The sequence below is a fragment of the Lepidochelys olivacea genome (assembly GCF_965140295.1).
Source record: "Lepidochelys olivacea isolate rLepOli2 genome assembly, chromosome: 1".
NCBI classification, from domain to species: Eukaryota; Metazoa; Chordata; order Testudines; family Cheloniidae; genus Lepidochelys; species Lepidochelys olivacea.
The window spans coordinates 206,992,835-207,011,826 of record NC_140411.1 but is presented as its reverse complement, the minus strand read 5'-3'; the positions used below and the strand labels follow the sequence as shown (position 1 = coordinate 207,011,826).

The 18,992-nt window shown below is 46.2% G+C and overlaps 1 protein-coding gene and 1 long non-coding RNA gene across 5 annotated transcripts in view; one reads left to right on the top strand and one right to left on the bottom strand.

Annotated features, from left to right (window-relative positions):
• SLC22A15 (solute carrier family 22 member 15) overlaps positions 1–9,055 on the bottom strand; it is a 48,342-nt gene extending 39,287 nt beyond the window's left edge. For 3 of the 4 annotated variants that reach the window (XM_084623821.1, XM_084623823.1, XM_084623822.1), the window contains exon 1: positions 8,793–9,018. In XM_084623821.1, the coding sequence (XP_084479947.1) occupies positions 8,793–8,879 (87 nt within the window). In that variant the 5' untranslated portion in view covers positions 8,880–9,018. Of the gene's footprint in view, positions 1–8,792 lie in introns of all 4 variants that reach the window. The other variant, XM_084623820.1, reaches the window with a different exon arrangement.
• A 3,630-nt stretch (positions 9,056–12,685) lies between these two features.
• LOC311526133 lies at positions 12,686–17,511 on the top strand. The gene is made up of 2 exons (XR_014712954.1): positions 12,686–13,556; positions 16,445–17,511. It is a non-coding gene; the product is annotated as an uncharacterized lncRNA (long non-coding RNA).
• Positions 17,512–18,992: the final 1,481 nt, after the last annotated feature.

The window sequence follows — 18,992 nt, the reverse complement described above, 5'->3', positions numbered from 1 at the left end:
ACATGCTTTTAGAGCGTGGATCACTTATTGAGAAACCCTCTTTGTGGATACCTCCTTTCCCACCAACCTTAAGAACCCAGTGACAACTACAGGAAATACAGGGCTTGGATACATAAAAGAGTATTTAGAAGAGTATCAAGAAAACAAGATGAAAATGCATTTTAATGGAACTAGATTACATTCTTTTCCATCTCGTGATTTTATGTCTGTACTGTTCACTTTGTCCCCTTTGGGGGGACATTTTACTATTTGAACCACATATCTCCCCACTGCCTACAGCAGACACCCCCATCACCAATCAAATCTCTCCAGATCTCATTGCAGTCTGATTGTGTCCTCCTGTTTGCTACATTCCCAACACTGGTGTCTTCTACAAACCTGATCAATTGATTTATATTAATACACACACACGCAACTGTCACACCCCAATGGCCCCCTCTTTCAAGGGGTCCCCTGGGAGAGGCAGATTAGCATTGTATATTGCTAATGCTGTTGCAAGCTTCGCAAACATTTTGGGAAGGGTCAAAGGTGTGAGTGTGGGGTGGAAGATTTCTTTGCAGGTTGCGAGAGGCCAGAGGGGGAAGGAAGAAGAGAGCAGAGCACGGGTTAAGTCGACACTACAGCTAGCTAGCTCAATTCGACAATACAACACTGGCCCCAACCCAAGGTCACGGCACTCGACAAGATCTCACTCAGCCCCAGCCAGCCATGAGAAAAGAAAAAGTAAACTGAATCAGGGCTGCAGAGATTGCAAACAGGTGAGATGACGGGTGGGGGTGAAGCGGAGTTTCATGTCCCTGGAGCCGGAGTGTTTTGGGAAAGCTGAGGCGGCCACAGAAAGTTGGTTTGGACTGGTACAAAAAGCACCAGAAACAGAGGTCGTTGAACGAAACGCCCCCAAAAGAACCCAAAACTTAAAAACCCTTCTAAGAGCCGAAGCGACCTGGAGATCAACAGTGGACCCTTGATGACCCAAGCACGGGACAAGAACTCCCGTCCACCCCACCCCCCCCTTCTTCTTACATTACACCTAGGCTTGGCCAGCCTCGGGTAGTGCAGGTGTGAGTATGAAAGTGGGTTAGGGCTTGGGGCACTAACGCTTTCTTCCTTCCTCAGTGATGTGGGGAACCCCCCTCCTCCCAGCACTCTCCACTATTATTTTATCAATAAAGCTTTAAAACTTAGATGCTTGGTTTGCTCCTTCATCTCCTCCCCTAAAGATCCTGCGGTCTCAGCCTGATCACCTGATGCCTCAGGCAGATTGGTAACAAAAATCCGTCATACAACCTGACAAAGACGAGTCAGGGATCAGACAGATGCTTTTTATTTAGTCAAAAAGCCCACTGAAAATCCAAAGCGCCCTAGTCTGGCCTACAGCAGGGAACATTGCTGGTTGAAGACTGAGGCTATGGCTACACTACAGAGCTTACAGTGGGGCAGCTGCACCAGTGTAGTGCTGCTAGTGCAGATGCTCCAAGCCAACAGGACAGAGATCTCCCATCAACTTAATTAATCCAGCCCCCCAAGTGGTGGTAGCTATGTCAGTGAGAGAAGCTCTCCTGCTGACACAGCGCTGTCCACACCGGTGCTTAGGTTGGTGTAACTTACGTCGCGCAGGGGGGTGGCTATTCACACCCCTGAATGACATAACTTATACCGACGTAAGTTGTAGTGTGTACAATAGCGAGTTGTTTCCCCATTAACAAAGAAGATCCACAGAACACCAGTCTACAAATTCAAGGTGTCCAGACTCCAGGTTGAAAACTACTGTTCTAAGACTTTCTGTAAAAATGGAAATCCCCCAACTGGAAATCAGAAAAAATAAGGGAAGATTTTATAAAGTTGTTTGTGGCATTACCAGATATATCTCCTAGATCTGCTGGATTGTGTGATCTTATTTAAACAAAACATCAAATAATGCTATCCTGGACTAAACAACACTTGAGGATTCAAGGGTTCTTATAAGCCCAAAATACATTTATTACCAAGTTAACAGGCAGCACCCTTAAATTAGTAAAATATTTTGACACATTTGGTTTGGGGAATGGAAGCACAATACTCATTTTTCCTTTAAAAGAAATCTACTCCACAGAGCACTCAATCCAAAAATAGACAGATACAAGTGTCCAATGGGAAGAGATAGATATTTTGGTATGGAAAGATTTCAGCTGCAAGTTTTCTACAGGTAACAGCATACACAGAGAAGAACAATTTTTAAAAGCCTATTTTTAAAAATGGTCACTTGGTCCTTTAAATTAAAAAAGTACATGAAATATTCGGGACATATCTTGCTGCTATTAAATATAGAACATATTTCTGCATTACAGCTTATTGGACTCACTGTTATAAGACTGTTTTAACCCAAAGCTCCTCAGAGCTTTTTTGCCAACAGCAATGTTGCCAACTCAATTTTGTCATAAGCCTGGAGACATTTAGTGTTTTCTCAAAGCCTTAGCTTCTGAAATTAAGTGAGAATCTCACCTTTCATTTAAAAACAGATCCTGGCCCTCATAGTTGTAGAGAAAAGCTTGAAAAATATGACCTAGATCAACATCACAGGTAAAAAATCCAGAAGGCAAATAAAAGCCAAATTTCTATTTTATCACAATTTGGGGGGATGTGATGTTACACAATCAGAACACTAATGTTTTACATTAATTTTGCAATGGGTAAATAATTCTGCAAGGTAGTAGAGAACCAGGCCTTTTATTTTCAATTTGGTATTCATTCTATACAATAAAATAAGTCAAAATCATGCCATTTAGTTTACACTCTGCCTTATAGTCCTATAACATTTGAATTTGCTCCACACAATGATGGTATTGTTTCCACACAGACAAAGCACTGATTTATATTAATAGGTGACCATCAAAAGGGAAAAATAGCCATATGCCCTTTTTTCTTCTTTATGATGGATGCAGTAGGCTTCAAAGATGTAGTTTTTCTAATGTGCTTAACACAAAAAACAATCAAAATTCAGATCCTGTCTTGCCCAGAAAACTGATGACTAGCAAACCTGTGAAATTACATCACCATAAGAGCGAAGAAAGTGCAAGCTGACCAACTGAGAGGGTGTGACCCTGGGAGACCAGGTGCTAGCTCATGCCCAAGTACCCATGTCTCAACTGAACCCTGACAAATGCACAGTTGGAATCAGTCTGGCTCACTTGTGTGTTAGTATTGTTAAAATAGGCATTAGAATTAAAAGAATGTTCAGTATTTAGGCTTTATTGACTGCTTGGGCGTTGCTGTATGCAATAGTTTCATTTATAACACCTGAATCCCATATTGTAAGGTAATATTTGAGCCATTGCATTGTGGGCCTCTGTGACTGTAAGTCACCAGACAGGAAAGACATTAATTAGTGTGAAAGGCTGATCTTCAATAGAAGACATTATGTCCTTCCCAACAGGAAAGGTCCATTGACATCAGATGGACTATTGTGGGATCTTAAAGAGGACAAAAGACATTTGTTGTTCTGCTGTCTCCATCCACCTTCCCTGTCTGTGAAGATGAGTCATGCAAGTGGATTCCTCCTATCAGTTGAGTTTGCAGCTCAGAGCACATGGCAGCAGGGTGATTAAAACCTGTATAAAAGGGATTAGGTATCTCTATGCTATTTGAACCGGTGGGGGGGGGGGGAGGCGAGAGGGAGTGTTTCTAGGCATAAGCAAGAGATACCCAGCTGCTTAGGGATAGCCCTAAAAGAGATACAGAGTTTGCTGATTATAGAAGCTTTTATTACCTTTTGAAACCTACACAAATAAATTACAATCTTATCTACATGTACCTGCTTAAACCTTGTAAATAACTCCCAGGTGCATTTCCTTCATAATAAATCTTTATATAATTTATTATAGGACTGACTACAAGCATTGTCTTTGGTGTGAGAACTAAGTGTAACTGACCCGAGGTAGAGTGACAGGTCCTTTAAGACTGGGAGTAACCTCGATATTGCTGTGATTTTTGGTACAAGGGACCAATCCAAAAGGTAAGCTCACCTGGGTGGCAACATAGATTAGAATATGCAAGGGGCCTCTCTGACTCCATGCTAAGGCTGTTATAGAATCTGAGGAATTTACACTTGATAACTGGTTGGTAAAATCTAACTATAGAATTCGCAACCAATGTTGGGTTTATGCCCTGGTTCCTAACAGTCAGCCCTGAGGTTGATATTCTCGCTCTTGAGCCACTTCAGGCAGTGTTACAGAGGGGAATAGATTTTTAGTCAGACTGTTTAAAACTAATCTGTTAAAGTTTTGAAGTTAATTTCCAAAATATTAATGTGTTAAGTCAATATCTAACAAAAATATCTCATCACCTCTGCTCCCGATACCAAGGTGTCTGTTCTCATCATAAAAAAACTCCAAGACAACCTGGATATCCTCCAATAAAACAAAGAAAGACCAGAGTTGGCATTTCTAATACTACTGATGTAAAAGTGAACACACACACACACACAAAACAACACATTTTAGAAAAAAAATTACACATTCTTTATCATATAGTAGTCAAAAAGAAGCAAGCACAATATTTTTGGGTTGTTTTAACAAGTCCTCTCTTGGTCACCTTTAAAGTTGTGGTTTTTGGTTTGTTTTTTTAAACCAATTATTAGAATTGGGGTGCTCACCACAGGGTGCAGCAGCAGCACCCTCTGTCTACTCATCCTCATTCTTGGTACCTGGGGGATGAAGGAGAAAGTTTCTCAGAGTATTGCTCCTAGATGGCCCAGGAAGCCTCTAACTTCCATGCTGGCATGGCACCTGGTAAATTTTTCAAGCACTGTGTGGTCCCTTTCCTGGGTGGAAGCAGATTTCATGGTCTTATTGGTCAGTTTCCAGTTTGGAGCAAAAACCACCTACATGAAGTCAGGTATTTTCTTAGGCCTGGTCTACATTTAAACTTTTGCTCACATAGCTATGTTGGGTAGAGTTTCATTTCCCCCCTCTTCCTCCCCACTCATAAGCCCTAGTGTAGACTTAGGCCAGGTCTACAGAAGCCACCTAATAATGTATGCATCTATACTACCAGGTCATTTCTGATGACCTAACTTGCCTGTAATGTCAATTTAATTACTCCACCTCCATGAGAGGCATAGCACTTAATTAGATGTTGATGGGTCAACAGAGAGGCAGTGTAGAAGCAGCATTGTGTAAGTTGATTGAATTGGCTTCCAGAAGGTGACCCTCAATACTCCACTGTGACCACTCTGGAGATCATTTTCTACTCTGCTGTAGAGCAGCCAGGTACACAGGAAACAGTTCCTCCCCTGTTAAAGCCCCGGGAAGTTTTGAATTCCCATTTCCTGTGTGATCAGCCTGGAGAGCTCGCCAGACCAGCTGATCATGGCAACTCAATGCCCCAAATGCACTCCAGCCTGAACTACACAGGAATCATAGAATAGGACTAGAAGAGACCTTGAGAGGTCATCTAGTCCAGTCCCCTGCACTCATGGCAGGACTAAGCATTATCTAGACCATCCTTGACAGGTGTTTGTCTAACCTTCTCTTAAAAATCTCCAATGACAGAGATTCCACAATCTCCCTAAGCAATTTATTCCAATGCTTAACCATCCTGACAGTTAGGAAGTTTTTCCTAATGTCCAACCTAAACCTCCCTTGCTGCAATTTAAGCCCATTATTTCTTGTCCTATTCCACCTGTCAATGCTTATTTCTCCATACCAGAAACAGCACTCCACCATGTTCAGCTGCTGCGTGACACTCCATCAGCAACCGGGAACTGTTTTGTTCTATGGCTTGCAGCAGTGCTGCTTGAATGACATCACAATGTTACACACAGCGGCTCCTGTCTTGGCTCTGGAAATAACGCAGGATAAGGAGCGAGGAGTTTGTAATGCTCACAACAAGAGTGCACAGCTGAGCAGGGTCCATGCTTCTCAAGCTATGGCATACGCACAGCTAAGCCAGGCTTTCGAAAGAAGGTGCAAGAAAGTTGTTTGCTGTTGATATCAGGGGAGGGAGGGAGGACACTGCATCATGGGAGGCCAAACCCATGTTCCCATTCCCCACTGCAACAATGTTTTTGTCCCATGAGGCATTGCAAACCCTTGCCCAAGCCCCCTGCAGCTACTTGCACCATGGGATAGATAGCCATTGTACAAATGCTCTGTGCATCAATGCAAGCGTTGCTAGTGAGGACACTCCTCCAACAAGAGCATGGTGAGGACATTCACGACCGACTTAATTACTGTGGCAGCTGGATGTCGACTTAACTTTGTAGTGTAGTTGTACCTTGAGTTATATCAGAAAAAAAAAGTCCTTTTGCTGACTTTTTTTTTGTTTGGTGTATACTATATTGGCAAAAGAACTCTTTTGCTGTTATAAGCTGCATCTATGCTAGGAGACTTGCCGATATAGCTAATACAGCCAGACAAACTGCAACACATGGAACTCCTTCTCACAGAAGCCTCAGGTCCACTCCTAGTTAATCTCAAAAAGCATGTGTCTTGGGCATCAATCTATTTCCAGGCAGTACCTGCCACCCAAACAAATCAAACTGATAAACATTCTCTGTGCCCCTTTTCCTCCCTCAGCCCCTGCCCTTTACATATGATAAACCCCTGGTCCTAGTCGTAGGAAAGCCTTGAATCACAGCCTTGAGAGGTGCCCTACCCATTAGCCCCCCATTTGTGCAGCTCCTCTGCAATGCAAAGGAAGCTCAGAAAGTTGTAATGACGCAACAAATGACCCATACAATACCCCCAAAACCTAAAATTATTTCTATGAAGTGTTTCATCCTGGATGCTTTTACATCCATGACCCCTACCATTCCAGCCATTACCGCTTTTTACTGTAGCTGCATTTCATTAATTAAAAACACAGTAATCAGCCCTTATAATGAAGTATTGATGAATTTACATTAGATTTGAATGATATAGTCTCATACATTTGACTATTATTGTTGCCAAGAGATCCAGTCCAACTGTCTTTAAAAAGAAAGAAAACAAGAACACTTTCAACACTGCTTTGCTGCCACTTGAATTGCCTTATCAACAATTCACAAGCAGCCTCATTGTTTTCAGCAAATAATAGGTGAAACACGTACTGTCAAACACAATAAGTAACGAAACTTTGACCTTTCTAGTACAAAAAGATTAAATCTGCACCTTGGAAAAAGAGATGAATTTAGCAAAATGAAAAAAAAATGGCATTGCTGCAGTAGGACTCAATGGCAGGGGATTGTGAAAGGTACCCAATTATTCCTCTTGGCAATGTGAGCATTATGGTGCTGAACCATCTTTCACAGAATAGATCACCCAGAGGCAGGAGACAAGGTAACATTGTAGATTTAAGACTAAAGGTATTTGAGATTTGGAAAATGAAGGTGTTGAACAGCAGCAAAGCATGCTCCACCTTTCTTGCCCTGAAAAGCATCAATAACTTCTAGCATTTAAGGCTGACCTTATGAGCTGATTTTAACAAAATAGAAGCTTGATTCATTTGGTTGTATAAAAGATTTGGAATGGCTATGAAGAAGGGAAAAGATGAAGCTTTATACCAAAATTATTTCATGCAGTAGCTTGTGACTTGAAGGAATTTATATTCTGAAAATGTGCAGGTGTGAGAGAGAGAAGAGGGTTAATGAAAACAGTCATAACCCCCATAGTGTGTATGTGTGTGTGTATGTATACTAGATATATTTTAACAAACTCTCTTCAACCATAAAATAAACTGCATATATCAAGTACCTTTCACCCACTCCCTTGCACTTCGCTCATTATTCCCTCTGAGTCAGGACTAGTACCTTTCCACTAACTGCCTTAAAAAAATTAAAATATCACAGAAATGATAATTCCCCTACTATCCCTCCATCCCAATGCAAATTTGATCCAGACTCCTGCTCTACCTGGGGGGATTACTGACCCACATCCAGTCAGTCCTGCAACCAAAGATAGCTTAAAGGTTCAATATCTTTTAAATCAGTAGAGAAAGAAGCAGGTGCTTCTAGAAACTGGAGTCCAGCTTTTCCTATCTACAGGTACATCATGCTTTAAGGTCTGAATTTAAAGATAACTATTTTAAAGATTTTTTTAAAGAGATACTGTAAAAGACATAAAATATAGATATAAAGACATACATTTATGTGGCAAAGAATTTTAAACATTCGAAAGTCAGGTTATAATTTCTATAACCACTGTCACTGGGCCACACTATATATACACACACACAGAGCTGTGCAATTCCCACATAACTCTACCTGAGTTGTCCACACCCACACAGAGACAAAGGTGAAATCATTGTGTATTGAAGTTAGACTCAAAAGCGTGACTAGTAATGCAGAATATTCCATCTGTGCAATGCAGCCAGGCTACAGCGAAGGAAGAAATCATCAATTTGGAGTATGCAAAATTCTAACCACAATAGTGAAGTGAGTTTTGCTATACAATTCTTGTTCGTTTTAAGGGGAGGGGAAAAAAAGATGGAAGAGTTGAGTCTTCAAATTCCACTGAATTACAAGAAATGTGCAAGCATAAAAACACGCACCTCAATGCACAGGTCCCTCCCCCGCCGTCCTCCCCCGCCCCTCCCAGGCACAGGGCACCACCAGGACAGGCCCCCTCACTCGCCCCCCCAGGACAGGACACCCCCCCCCACAGACCTCCTTACCCGCGCCCCCGGGCACAGCGCCCCCAATCACCTCCTCACACCCCCCCCCTCACCCCACGCCCGCCCCTCCCCACAGGCCCCCTCACCCCCCCCCCGAGCCCCACACCCGCCCCTCCCCACAGGCTCCCCCCGACCCCCGCACGAGGCGCCGGGCCGGGCCCCACCTGCAGCAGCACGGCCAGCAGCGCGCACAGATACACCTGGTAGGGCCCCATCTGCCCCACCAGCGCGAAGGCCTCCTCCACCTCCATGCCGGGCCGGGCCCGCCCCCTCGCACGCCCAGCAGTAGCACCGGGGGCCCGGCCAGCCCCTGCGCCAGGGCCGCAGGCAGCGCATCCCCGGCCGGGCGGGAAGCAGCCAGCGGCTCTGTTAAAGCAACCGACACGACGGCTCGCTGCCGGGAGACACGATGCGCATGCGCGTTCTCCCGGGGTGGGAGAAGAGAGCGAGAGAAACCGGGGACGCATGCGCAACTTAGCGGGAAAGGAACACGGGCAACATGCAAAAAGAAAAGGAGGACTCGTGGCACCTTAGAGACTAACCAATTTATTTCAGCATGAGCTTTCGTGAGCTACAGCTCACTTCATCGGATGCATACTGTGGAAACTGCAGCAGACTTTATATACACACACAGAATATGAAACAATACCTCCTCCCACCCCATTGTCCAGCTGGTAATAGCTTATCTAAAGTGATCATCAGGTGGGCCATTTCCAGCACAAATCCAGGTTTTCTCACATCCCCCCACCCACAAACTCACTCTCCTGCTGATGATAGCTCATCCAAACTGACCACTCTCCAAGTTTAAATCCAAGTTAAACCAGAACATCTGGGGGGTGGGGTAGGAAAAAACAAGAGGAAATAGGCTACCTTGCATAATGACTTAGCCACTCCCAGTCTCTATTTAAGCCTAAATTAATAGTATCCAATTTGCAAATGAATTCCAATTCAGCAGTTTCTCGCTGGAGTCTGGATTTGAAGTTTTTTTGTTGTAAGATAGCGACCTTCATGTCTGTGATTGCATGACCAGAGAGATTGAAGTGTTCTCCGACTGGTTTATGAATGTTATAATTCTTGACATCTGATTTGTGTCCATTTATTCTTTTACGTAGAGACTGTCCAGTTTGACCAATGTACATGGCAGAGGGGCATTGCTGGCACATGATGGCATATATCACATTGGTGGATGTGCAGGTATACGAGCCTCTGATAGTGTGGCTGATGTTATTAGGCCCTGTGATGGTGTCCCCTGAATAGATATGTGGGCACAATTGGCAACGGGCTTTGTTGCAAGGATAAGTTCCTGGGTTAGTGGTTCTCTTGTGTGGTATGTGGTTGTTGGTGAGTATTTGCTTCAGGTTGCGGGGCTGTCTGTAGGCAAGGACTGGCCTGTCTCCCAAGATTTGTGAGAGTTATAATGAGAGTTATAATGTTATTATAACATTCATAAACCAGTCGGAGAACACTTCAATCTCTCTGGTCACGCAATCACAGACATGAAGGTCGCTATCTTAAAACAAAAAAACTTCAAATCCAGACTCCAGCGAGAAACTGCTGAATTGGAATTCATTCGCAAATTGGATACTATTAATTTAGGCTTAAATAGAGACTGGGAGTGGCTAAGTCATTATGCAAGGTAGCCTATTTCCTCTTGTTTTTTCCTACCCCACCCCCCAGATGTTCTGGTTTAACTTGGATTTAAACTTGGAGAGTGGTCAGTTTGGATGAGCTATTACCAGCAGGAGAGTGAGTTTGTGTGTGTATGGGGGTGGGGGGATGTGAGAAAACCTGGATTTGTGCTGGAAATGGCCCACCTGATGATCACTTTAGATAAGCTATTACCAGCTGGACAATGGGGTGGGAGGAGGTATTGTTTCATATTCTCTGTGTATATATAAAGTCTGCTGCAGTTTCCACGGCATGCATCTGATGAGGTGAGCTGTAGCTCACAAAAGCTCATGCTCAAATAAATTGGTTAGTCTCTAAGGTGCCACAAGTACTCCTTTTCTTTTTGCGAATACAGACTAACACGGCTGTTACTCTGAAACCTGTCAACATGCAATAGAGGAACTTGACGAGACGGCGCATGCGCAGTGCGGCCCTTCTCGGACCCTTATTGGGATCCAGGAAGTGGGCGGGCACCTTTGCGGCCGTTGATAAGGAAGGGGCGGGGGGCTTGAGGGGTACAAGGGTGGAGCGAGAGTAGAAGTGGGCGGGGCAGGGTGAGTGGCAGAGTTCGTGCCGGCGCGAGCGCTCAGAAGGGGAGTGAGGGCCAGGTCCCCTGGCCTCTTGGGCGTTGCGGCGAGCGGGCTGGCTACTGGGGGTGCCGCGCTGTGCATGCAAAGTGCAGCCTAGCACCCAGCTTCAGAGGCTGCCTTCCGGGGAGGGGTCGTCCATGAAGGAGTTACTCTGAACGTGCTGGACTAGTTCTGCACCTAGGCTTCCAGGGAAAAAAATCAGCTTTGTCTGAAGACCTCAGAGAACTGTCAGCCCCAAAGCAGCGTGCTGGGATACCGTAACGACCGGGCTCGTGTTTGCCTATCCCACTGCTCTGGCAACAGAATTACGAGTCCGTCTCAGGGCCAGCGCTGCAGGCACTGGGTTTAAGTATTTACTTAGCTCAAACAGTGAGACAGATCCAACTTTTGTAGCAGGAGGACCTGAGTTGTATCCTCAGTGTTGCCCCAAAGTTGAGGATGTTCTCTGCCTAGTGTGCTGCATCAAGGAAACCACAAATGGTCAGAGGCCGTGAATTTATTACAGTATATTTTCCCTTGATCTTCACAAGAAAACTCCCAAGAACATGAGGATACCAAGGTTTTAGCGTTTTGTTATTCCATGAGACTTTTTTCCTGTGGTAGCAACAGCAGCTTCCACTTGGCAGCTTATGTAGCCAAGGTGGACACGCAACCAGGCCCTCACCCCGTTATTGCCAGGCCTTTTGCCTCCCTCTCTCCCCCTGTGCACTCTGGTCAAAACCTAATGAATTTTTGAGAGAAAAAAACCCTATTAATTTAGGTGAAGACTGGAACAGCAGAAAAACCTTACTTCCACTAAAATCAGGCTTTTCCTGTTTTTTTTTTTGGCTGTTACAATAATCAGGGGGTTCTGACCAGAGTGCATTTGTATAGTGAGAAGTGGGGGTAAGGAGCCTTCTTAGAGTAGGCTAGTCAGAATAGGGTGAGGGACCCACTAACCCATGTTCTCACCGTTACCCAAATCCTAAACTCACTGCCTCACCCCTAAATCTGGAGTGACTCCGGTCCCTTCCAATAGACCTGTGTGAGGTCTTGCACTCCAGTCTAAAGGAGTGGTTGTGGAGAGCACTTCAGCAGCATGCAGAAGTATGGATATCTACTGCTACTTCCAATTCCTACTGCTCATGACATTTCCACTATGAGCAAAAAGAAATAGAGAGGTTGGGCAGACCATAATATGATTGCCCTCCTCTTGTTTCTTGCATGCTTTGATCAGCAATGGAATAGTTAAAATATTAACTTTTAAAATGCCACTATTACATTTCTTAGTGAACCCCCCACTGAGTTAACTGGCAACAGTTTACACTTACAATTACATCTGGTTCATATTTTGAAACTTATCTTCACAACCATAATGGCTAGAGACTTTTTTTTTTAACTGAAAGCTTCGCCTCAGGAGTGTAAGGAGGCAGCCACTGAGGAATAATACCAGCTCGCCATGCTACCACAAACTGGCAAAAATTAATTAGCCTGCACACAAAACCCTTTACCAACAGAAAGACCAATAGACCCTCATTTCTGGCTTATTAAGAAAATTTTCCCAGAAGAAAAATGTACAGTGCTGGCAGCTAACCATAAATTCCCATACGAACGCCCAACTGTAGCCCTTATTCATGTGAGCAATCCATTGAACTCACTAGCATAACTCCCATGAGGAAAGGCTGTAAGCTCAGACCTCAGTCCCATAAATTACTAGATATGCACATATGGATCTAACTTGCCAGATGCATTTTCCAAGTTCACCTCTCTAAGAAAATAGGTTAAACCACCTTATTAAAGCTGGGAGACCATTCTGTTGGGAACACTGGGGCATGGCCACTAGGTAACTCGAGGGGATGGAAGACCACAAGTGTCGATGAAGCCCCCTCGCACTAGGCCCCTGTGTCCTTGCCCCTCCCCCTCCTGCCTGGAGGCACTCGCAGCAGCTCTGCGTGCTAGGCCCAAGTGTCCTTGGCCCCCCCGCCTGGAGGCACACACAGCAGTTATGCTGAGAATCTGCAACAGTATGTTGCAGAGTCAGACTGCCTGAAACTAAGCAAGGCCAAACAGGGGAGATATGAAAGAACAATGCTGAATAAAGCAGCTTTATGTATAGTTTAACAAATGATACAGAGAATCAGGGAACTAGCTGGGAACTGGATTGGCTGGCTATATGGATACTTGGAGCAGCTTGCTATTGGATAAGTATGCTGGGAAAAAGGATGTATAAAAGCCTGTGTAACTTCCTGCTCTGGTGTGCAGGATTTGAGATTTTATTCTCCCTGTACCTTTTTGAAGCTTCAAATAAACTTTTCTGCTTCTCCACCCCGTTGTGATTATTGGGTGTAGCACACCGGGTAACGAACCAACTCAAGCTGTTGTTCAGCCTCTCGGCACTGGGTGCCGGCAACAGCTTTTGGCGTCCCTGGGTGGGCTCGAGGCTGCAATTTAGCCTTGCCCGGACCCCTCCTGGAGGTCGAGGATTGCGGCGAGAACCGACGCCCAGCGCGCACCGGTGAGTTCATCAGGGGCCTCGGGGGAGACGCGATTTGATCGACCCCAGAGGGCACAACGGTGCAACGCACTCATATAGTGGAGAAGCAGTTGTGGACAGCGGTGAAGAACCGGTCCCTTAGATGTGGGGGAGGAGCAGCTGCAGGACGGCGGTGAAGAACCGGTCCCTTGGATAAGGTAGGAACCTTTTAAAATCCGGATTATATGCTCTGTTGGAACCTGGGGATGCCCAGAGTTACCCTGTAGGTATGGGACAGGGACAGAGCTCAGAGGTTAGGGCACGGTGTACGCCCCTAGAGTGCATTCTAGCAAACTGGAAGGTATTTGGTGCGGATCCGATGACTAAGAGCCAATTAAAACGATTCTGTACAGTTGACTGGCCTCAATATCAACTAGAGGACCAGGAGTGGTGGCCACCAGGAGGGTCAATTAATTACAACACGATCCTCCAATTAGTTTTGTTTTGTCAGTGAATGGGTAAATGGAATGAATATTTGTATGCACAAGCATTTATGGCTTTAAGAAATAGAAAAGAGCTGTAATTCTGCAAAGTTGTAATCTGACTCCAACTGGTTTGGTAGCAGCTAATGTTAGTCCCCAGACCCCCACCCCCACTGTAATGGCAGAGCCGGTGTCCCCTTCGGCCCCTACACCCACACCTTGTAAGTCCCCAATGGTTGGCCTATACCCCTTAATCACCGAAACTAAAGTCGCCCGGTCTGGATCAGACAGGCGTCCTGCCACAACTATGCAGGTTTATACTCATGTGCCCTTTAATCCTGTGGATTTGGCTGCTTTCAAAGCACAGGCAGGAGAGTTTTCCACCAACCCAAGCAGGTTTATATCAGTCTTTGAGGGGTGCCTCAGTAGTCACAAGCCGGACTGGGATGATTGTAACGTCCTCCTGAGAACCCTGTTGTCTGAGGTGGAGAGGGATCAGGTTACAGCTAAGGCAAGGGGAGCGTCAGCGTTCAAGCGAAAGAAAGGAAGCTATCTGTCAAGTTCCTACCCCAAGTAACCGTAAGCGGCTCAGGGCATTTCTGGGTATGGCAGGCTTTTGCAGGATATGGATCCCAGAGTTTGGACTGTGGGCTAAACCCTTGTACGACTGTGTAAAAGGAGCAGATCATGACCCCTTCTATTGGACCCCAGAGGCTGACAGGGCATTTAAAATCCTGAAAAGAAAATTGATGGAAGCCCCGGCTCTGGGCCTGCCAGATCTCTCTAAGCCGTTTCTGTTGTATGTACATGAACGAAGGGGGGTGGCCCTAGGAGTGCTTACACAGCTGTTAGGAGCATGGAAGCGTCCTGTGGCTTATTTTTCTAAGCAATTGGATCAGGTTGCAAAGGGTTGGCCGGCATGTTTACGGGCGGTCGCAGCTACTGCCCTATTGCTTGAGGAAGCCGAGAAGCTAACATTGGGAGGGGTTATGCAAATCTATACTCCCCATATGGTCCGAGCCTTATTGGATGCAAAGGGAGGGCTTTGGCTCACCCAGGCTCGGATTGCTCGGTACCAGGCTAAGCTGTTAGAGAACTCTGAAGTCACCCTACAGCCTTGCCCCTCCCTTAACCCAGCCACTCTCTTGCCAGAAACAGAGGAACAGAAACATGACTGTTTAGAGATCATAGATGTCCAGTACTCCAGCCGTCCGGATTTAAAGGATGTACCCCTCCCAAATGCAGATTATGAGTGGTACACTGATGGTAGCAGTACTGTAATAGATGGGCAAAGGAGGGCGGGTTATGCTGTTGTGACCCTCCATGACACTGTGGAAGCTGAAGGTTTGCCTGCTGGGACCTCTGCCCAGCTTGCCAAACTAATAGCCCTGACCCGTGCACTTAAATTGTCAAAAGGAAAGCGGGTCAACATTTTTACTGATTCAAAGTATGCTTTTGGTGTGCTGCATGCTCATGCTGGCCTATGGAAGCAAAGGGGAATGCTGACAGCCCAAGGCTCCCCAGTCAAGTACGGGCCCCAAATCCTCCGGCTCCTAGAAGCTGTACAACTCCCCTCGGAAGTGGCGGTGGTACACTGTAAAGCCCATCAAAGGGAGGATCAAGATGTGGCCAGAGGTAACGCCCGGGCAGATAGAGAGGCTAAGCATGCTGCCACCCTGCCATCCCCTCAGGCTGAGAACGCCCATATGCATGCCCTTATCCCATCAGTAGGGGAGCTTCCAACCCCTCAGTACTCTGGGGAGGAGAGACAGCTAACTGACAAACTCAGTCTCCGGGAAAAGGAGGGATGGCTCCATTCCCCAGAAGGGAAGGTCCTCTTACCAAAGGGCCTGATCCGGCCAGTGCTGCAGAAACTACATCAAACCACTCATGCTGGTAGGGAAGCACTTATCCAACTAATGGGGAAAATACTTTATCACTTCCGGACTCTGACCCCTGGCTGCCCAGGTACAAGCGGACTGCTTAGTCTGCCAAAAGAATAACCCCCGACCGGGACATCCTGTGCCACCAGCTGCCCTAGAACCCACTCCGGGCCCCGGACAAGTGTGGCAAATAGACTTTACTAAGTTTCCCCGGACCCAAGGGTTCAAATATCTCCTTGTTATAGTGGATCGGTTCAGCGGATGGCCAGAAGCCTTCCCATGCCGTAACTGCACTGCCAGGACAGTGGCCCTCAAGTTTGTTAAGGAGATCATTCCTCGCTTTGGACTCCCCCTGTGGATGGAATCTGACAATGGGACACACTTCACGTCAAAAATCATTCAAAGCATCTCACATGCCTTACAGATCCCCTGGAAACTCCATACGCCCTGGAGACCGCAAGCCAGTGGTGTAGTGGAGCGTACCAATCAGACCCTTAAACGGCATCTCTCAAAAGTGTGCCAAGAAGCCTCACTGCGATGGCCTGATGCTTTGCCCCTCGTCCTACTCCGTACCCGCGTTCTCCCAAAGGGTAGATTAGGGCTCAGTCCCTTTGAAATTATGTTTGGAAGGGCATGGCCCATGAATGGCACCCCGGTTCTGTCAGGGGAATGGGAGTTGAGTAATGTTTTTTTGTCACAGTATATGTGTTCCCTGTCTGCTGTTCTCTTGTCTCTTCACAGGTATACCAAAGATTCCCAGCCTCTCCCCTTGGACTCTCCCGTTCACTCCTTACAGCCCGGTGACTCTGTGCTTGTTCGCACCTGGAAAGACGAGCCTCTCCAGGAAAAGTGGAAAGGACCCTATACCGTCCTGCTGATCTCCCATACAGCGGCAAAGATCGAGGGACACAAGAACTGGATCCATCACTCTTGTCTGAAGGCAGTACCTGCCCCCTCGTCAGCAGAACAGTGGACCGTCCAACCTGCTGACTCCTCATCTAGTGACGATCTCGGGCTAAAGCTACTGTTTAAAAGACACAAATAGCGGGCTGGGGTTTGTCGTCTTGGCTTGGTGGTTTATTTAGCCTGCTATTGAAATTTCTCTTTCCTGTACTGCTTGTATTACTGGTATTATGCTGTGCAGTATCATGTGTCAGGGCCCTTTTGCAAAAGTTAATAAGTCATTCTCTTCAGGGCTATCACAAAGTGCTTATGCAAAGTCCTATTGTAAAGAAATAAGTAGCCCAAGTGAGAAAACTCAGAGCCAAGGCTGTTGAGTGTTCTCAAAGGGGGGAGTTGTTGGGAACACTGGGGCATGGCCACTAGGTAACTCGAGGGGATGGAAGACCACAAGTGTCGATGAAGCCCCCTCGCACTAGGCCCCTGTGTCCTTGCCCCTCCCCCTCCTGCCTGGAGGCACTCGCAGCAGCTCTGCGTGCTAGGCCCAAGTGTCCTTGGCCCCCCCGCCTGGAGGCACACACAGCAGTTATGCTGAGAATCTGCAACAGTATGTTGCAGAGTCAGACTGCCTGAAACTAAGCAAGGCCAAACAGGGGAGATATGAAAGAACAATGCTGAATAAAGCAGCTTTATGTATAGTTTAACAAATGATACAGAGAATCAGGGAACTAGCTGGGAACTGGATTGGCTGGCTATATGGATACTTGGAGCAGCTTGCTATTGGATAAGTATGCTGGGAAAAAGGATGTATAAAAGCCTGTGTAACTTCCTGCTCTGGTGTGCAGGATTTGAGATTTTATTCTCCCTGTACCTTTTTGAAGCTTCAAATAAACTTTTCTGCTTCTCCACCCCGTTGTGATTATTGGGTGTAGCACACCGGGTAACGAACCAACTCAAGCTGTTGTTCAGCCTCTCGGCACTGGGTGCCGGCAACAATTCCAACCCATCAGAATTTTGGTTCCCAGTTTACAATATCTATTCTAAATAGCTCTGAGGTCCCTCTCTTAGGGGAAAAACAGTGCTGGAGTTCTTTTGGCTTCCTTGTAGTACATGTTCCGCAGCAGCATGACATCAGCTGTCTGGAATGTCATCAGTGAGGTGGTAAAGATACCTGTCATGGTACTTTCCTTTGCTGGCTTTCTCTTACTGTACATGAAAGTTTTCTAACCAGACTAATCATCTGCATTGCAGCAGGCTTACCCCATAATGCTAAGGAAGCCTAGCATATGGCTAATTACTGTTTTCCAAACAATCCACTAAGGCCTTTTTGTTTCTCTAATGTACCATTTGCATTTTTTGCAGACAGTGAAACAAACCATTTCTTTGGAGGTGCTTTTCAATTTTAAATGAGGATCTAAGAAGATAAATTTCTGGCTGGAATTTGAATGATGTTACAGCCTGGCCCAGCCCTCGTTTCTGGACTAACACCAGTCTTGTAAATGGACCCAAATCCTGGACTCACATGTTTCTAAGCCAGCCTTCCAGATCTGGATAGTGACTGGGAAGTCACTGTTCCTAGCTCTGGGTCTCTTGGGCACACACCCAGGTGCAGACTCATGTCTGACACCCCTCTTGGGCAGTGTAACTACGTAGTCAATCCAATTTAGGATACGTCTACACAACAACTAGATACCTGTGGATGACACGGAAGTTTACACAGCAATGAAACAGCCCCACAGCCCGAGCCCCCGCAAGCCTGAGTTGACTGGCAAGGGCCAGCCATGGGTGTCTAGCTGCTGTGTAGACTCACCATTAGACCATGGAACCAGTGTCCCAGCCTTCCTGAGCGCCCCCCCCCCCCCAGGGGCTTAGATACATTTCCCCAGAGTCCAGTTGGCTGTGGGAGCTCTAGTTCCTCAATTAACCCTTTCAGTGACAGCATGGCAGGTAAGCAAGGAATACAGGCTTAGCAAAGCAAGTTCTTACCCACAGATACTTTTTCTCATAATAAAATACATTAAAGAGTTCCATATCTTTGAAGATCAGCAGACAGTCCTAAAATGCATGTTGATCTCACCTAAAGGCTTACCATCCCCTGATGCTAACCTAAGCAGGACTAGCTTCTTCAGACACCCCTCCTGTCTATCACAGGCCATTACTCCACTCAGCCATCTGCACACTAAACCCAACAACTGGAATTAAACCAAAATAGTGCAGCCCTCAGGGGTCTTAACTATTGTGTGTCATAGGCAGAGAACAGGAGGGACTGAGATGCACCAGTGCCTGAGGAACTGATTGAGACATACCCAGATGATACTCTGACTGTGGTCTGGGGACATATCCTAAGGCTACCAATGGCTAATCCTCTCAACCTCCCCACAACAGCCTA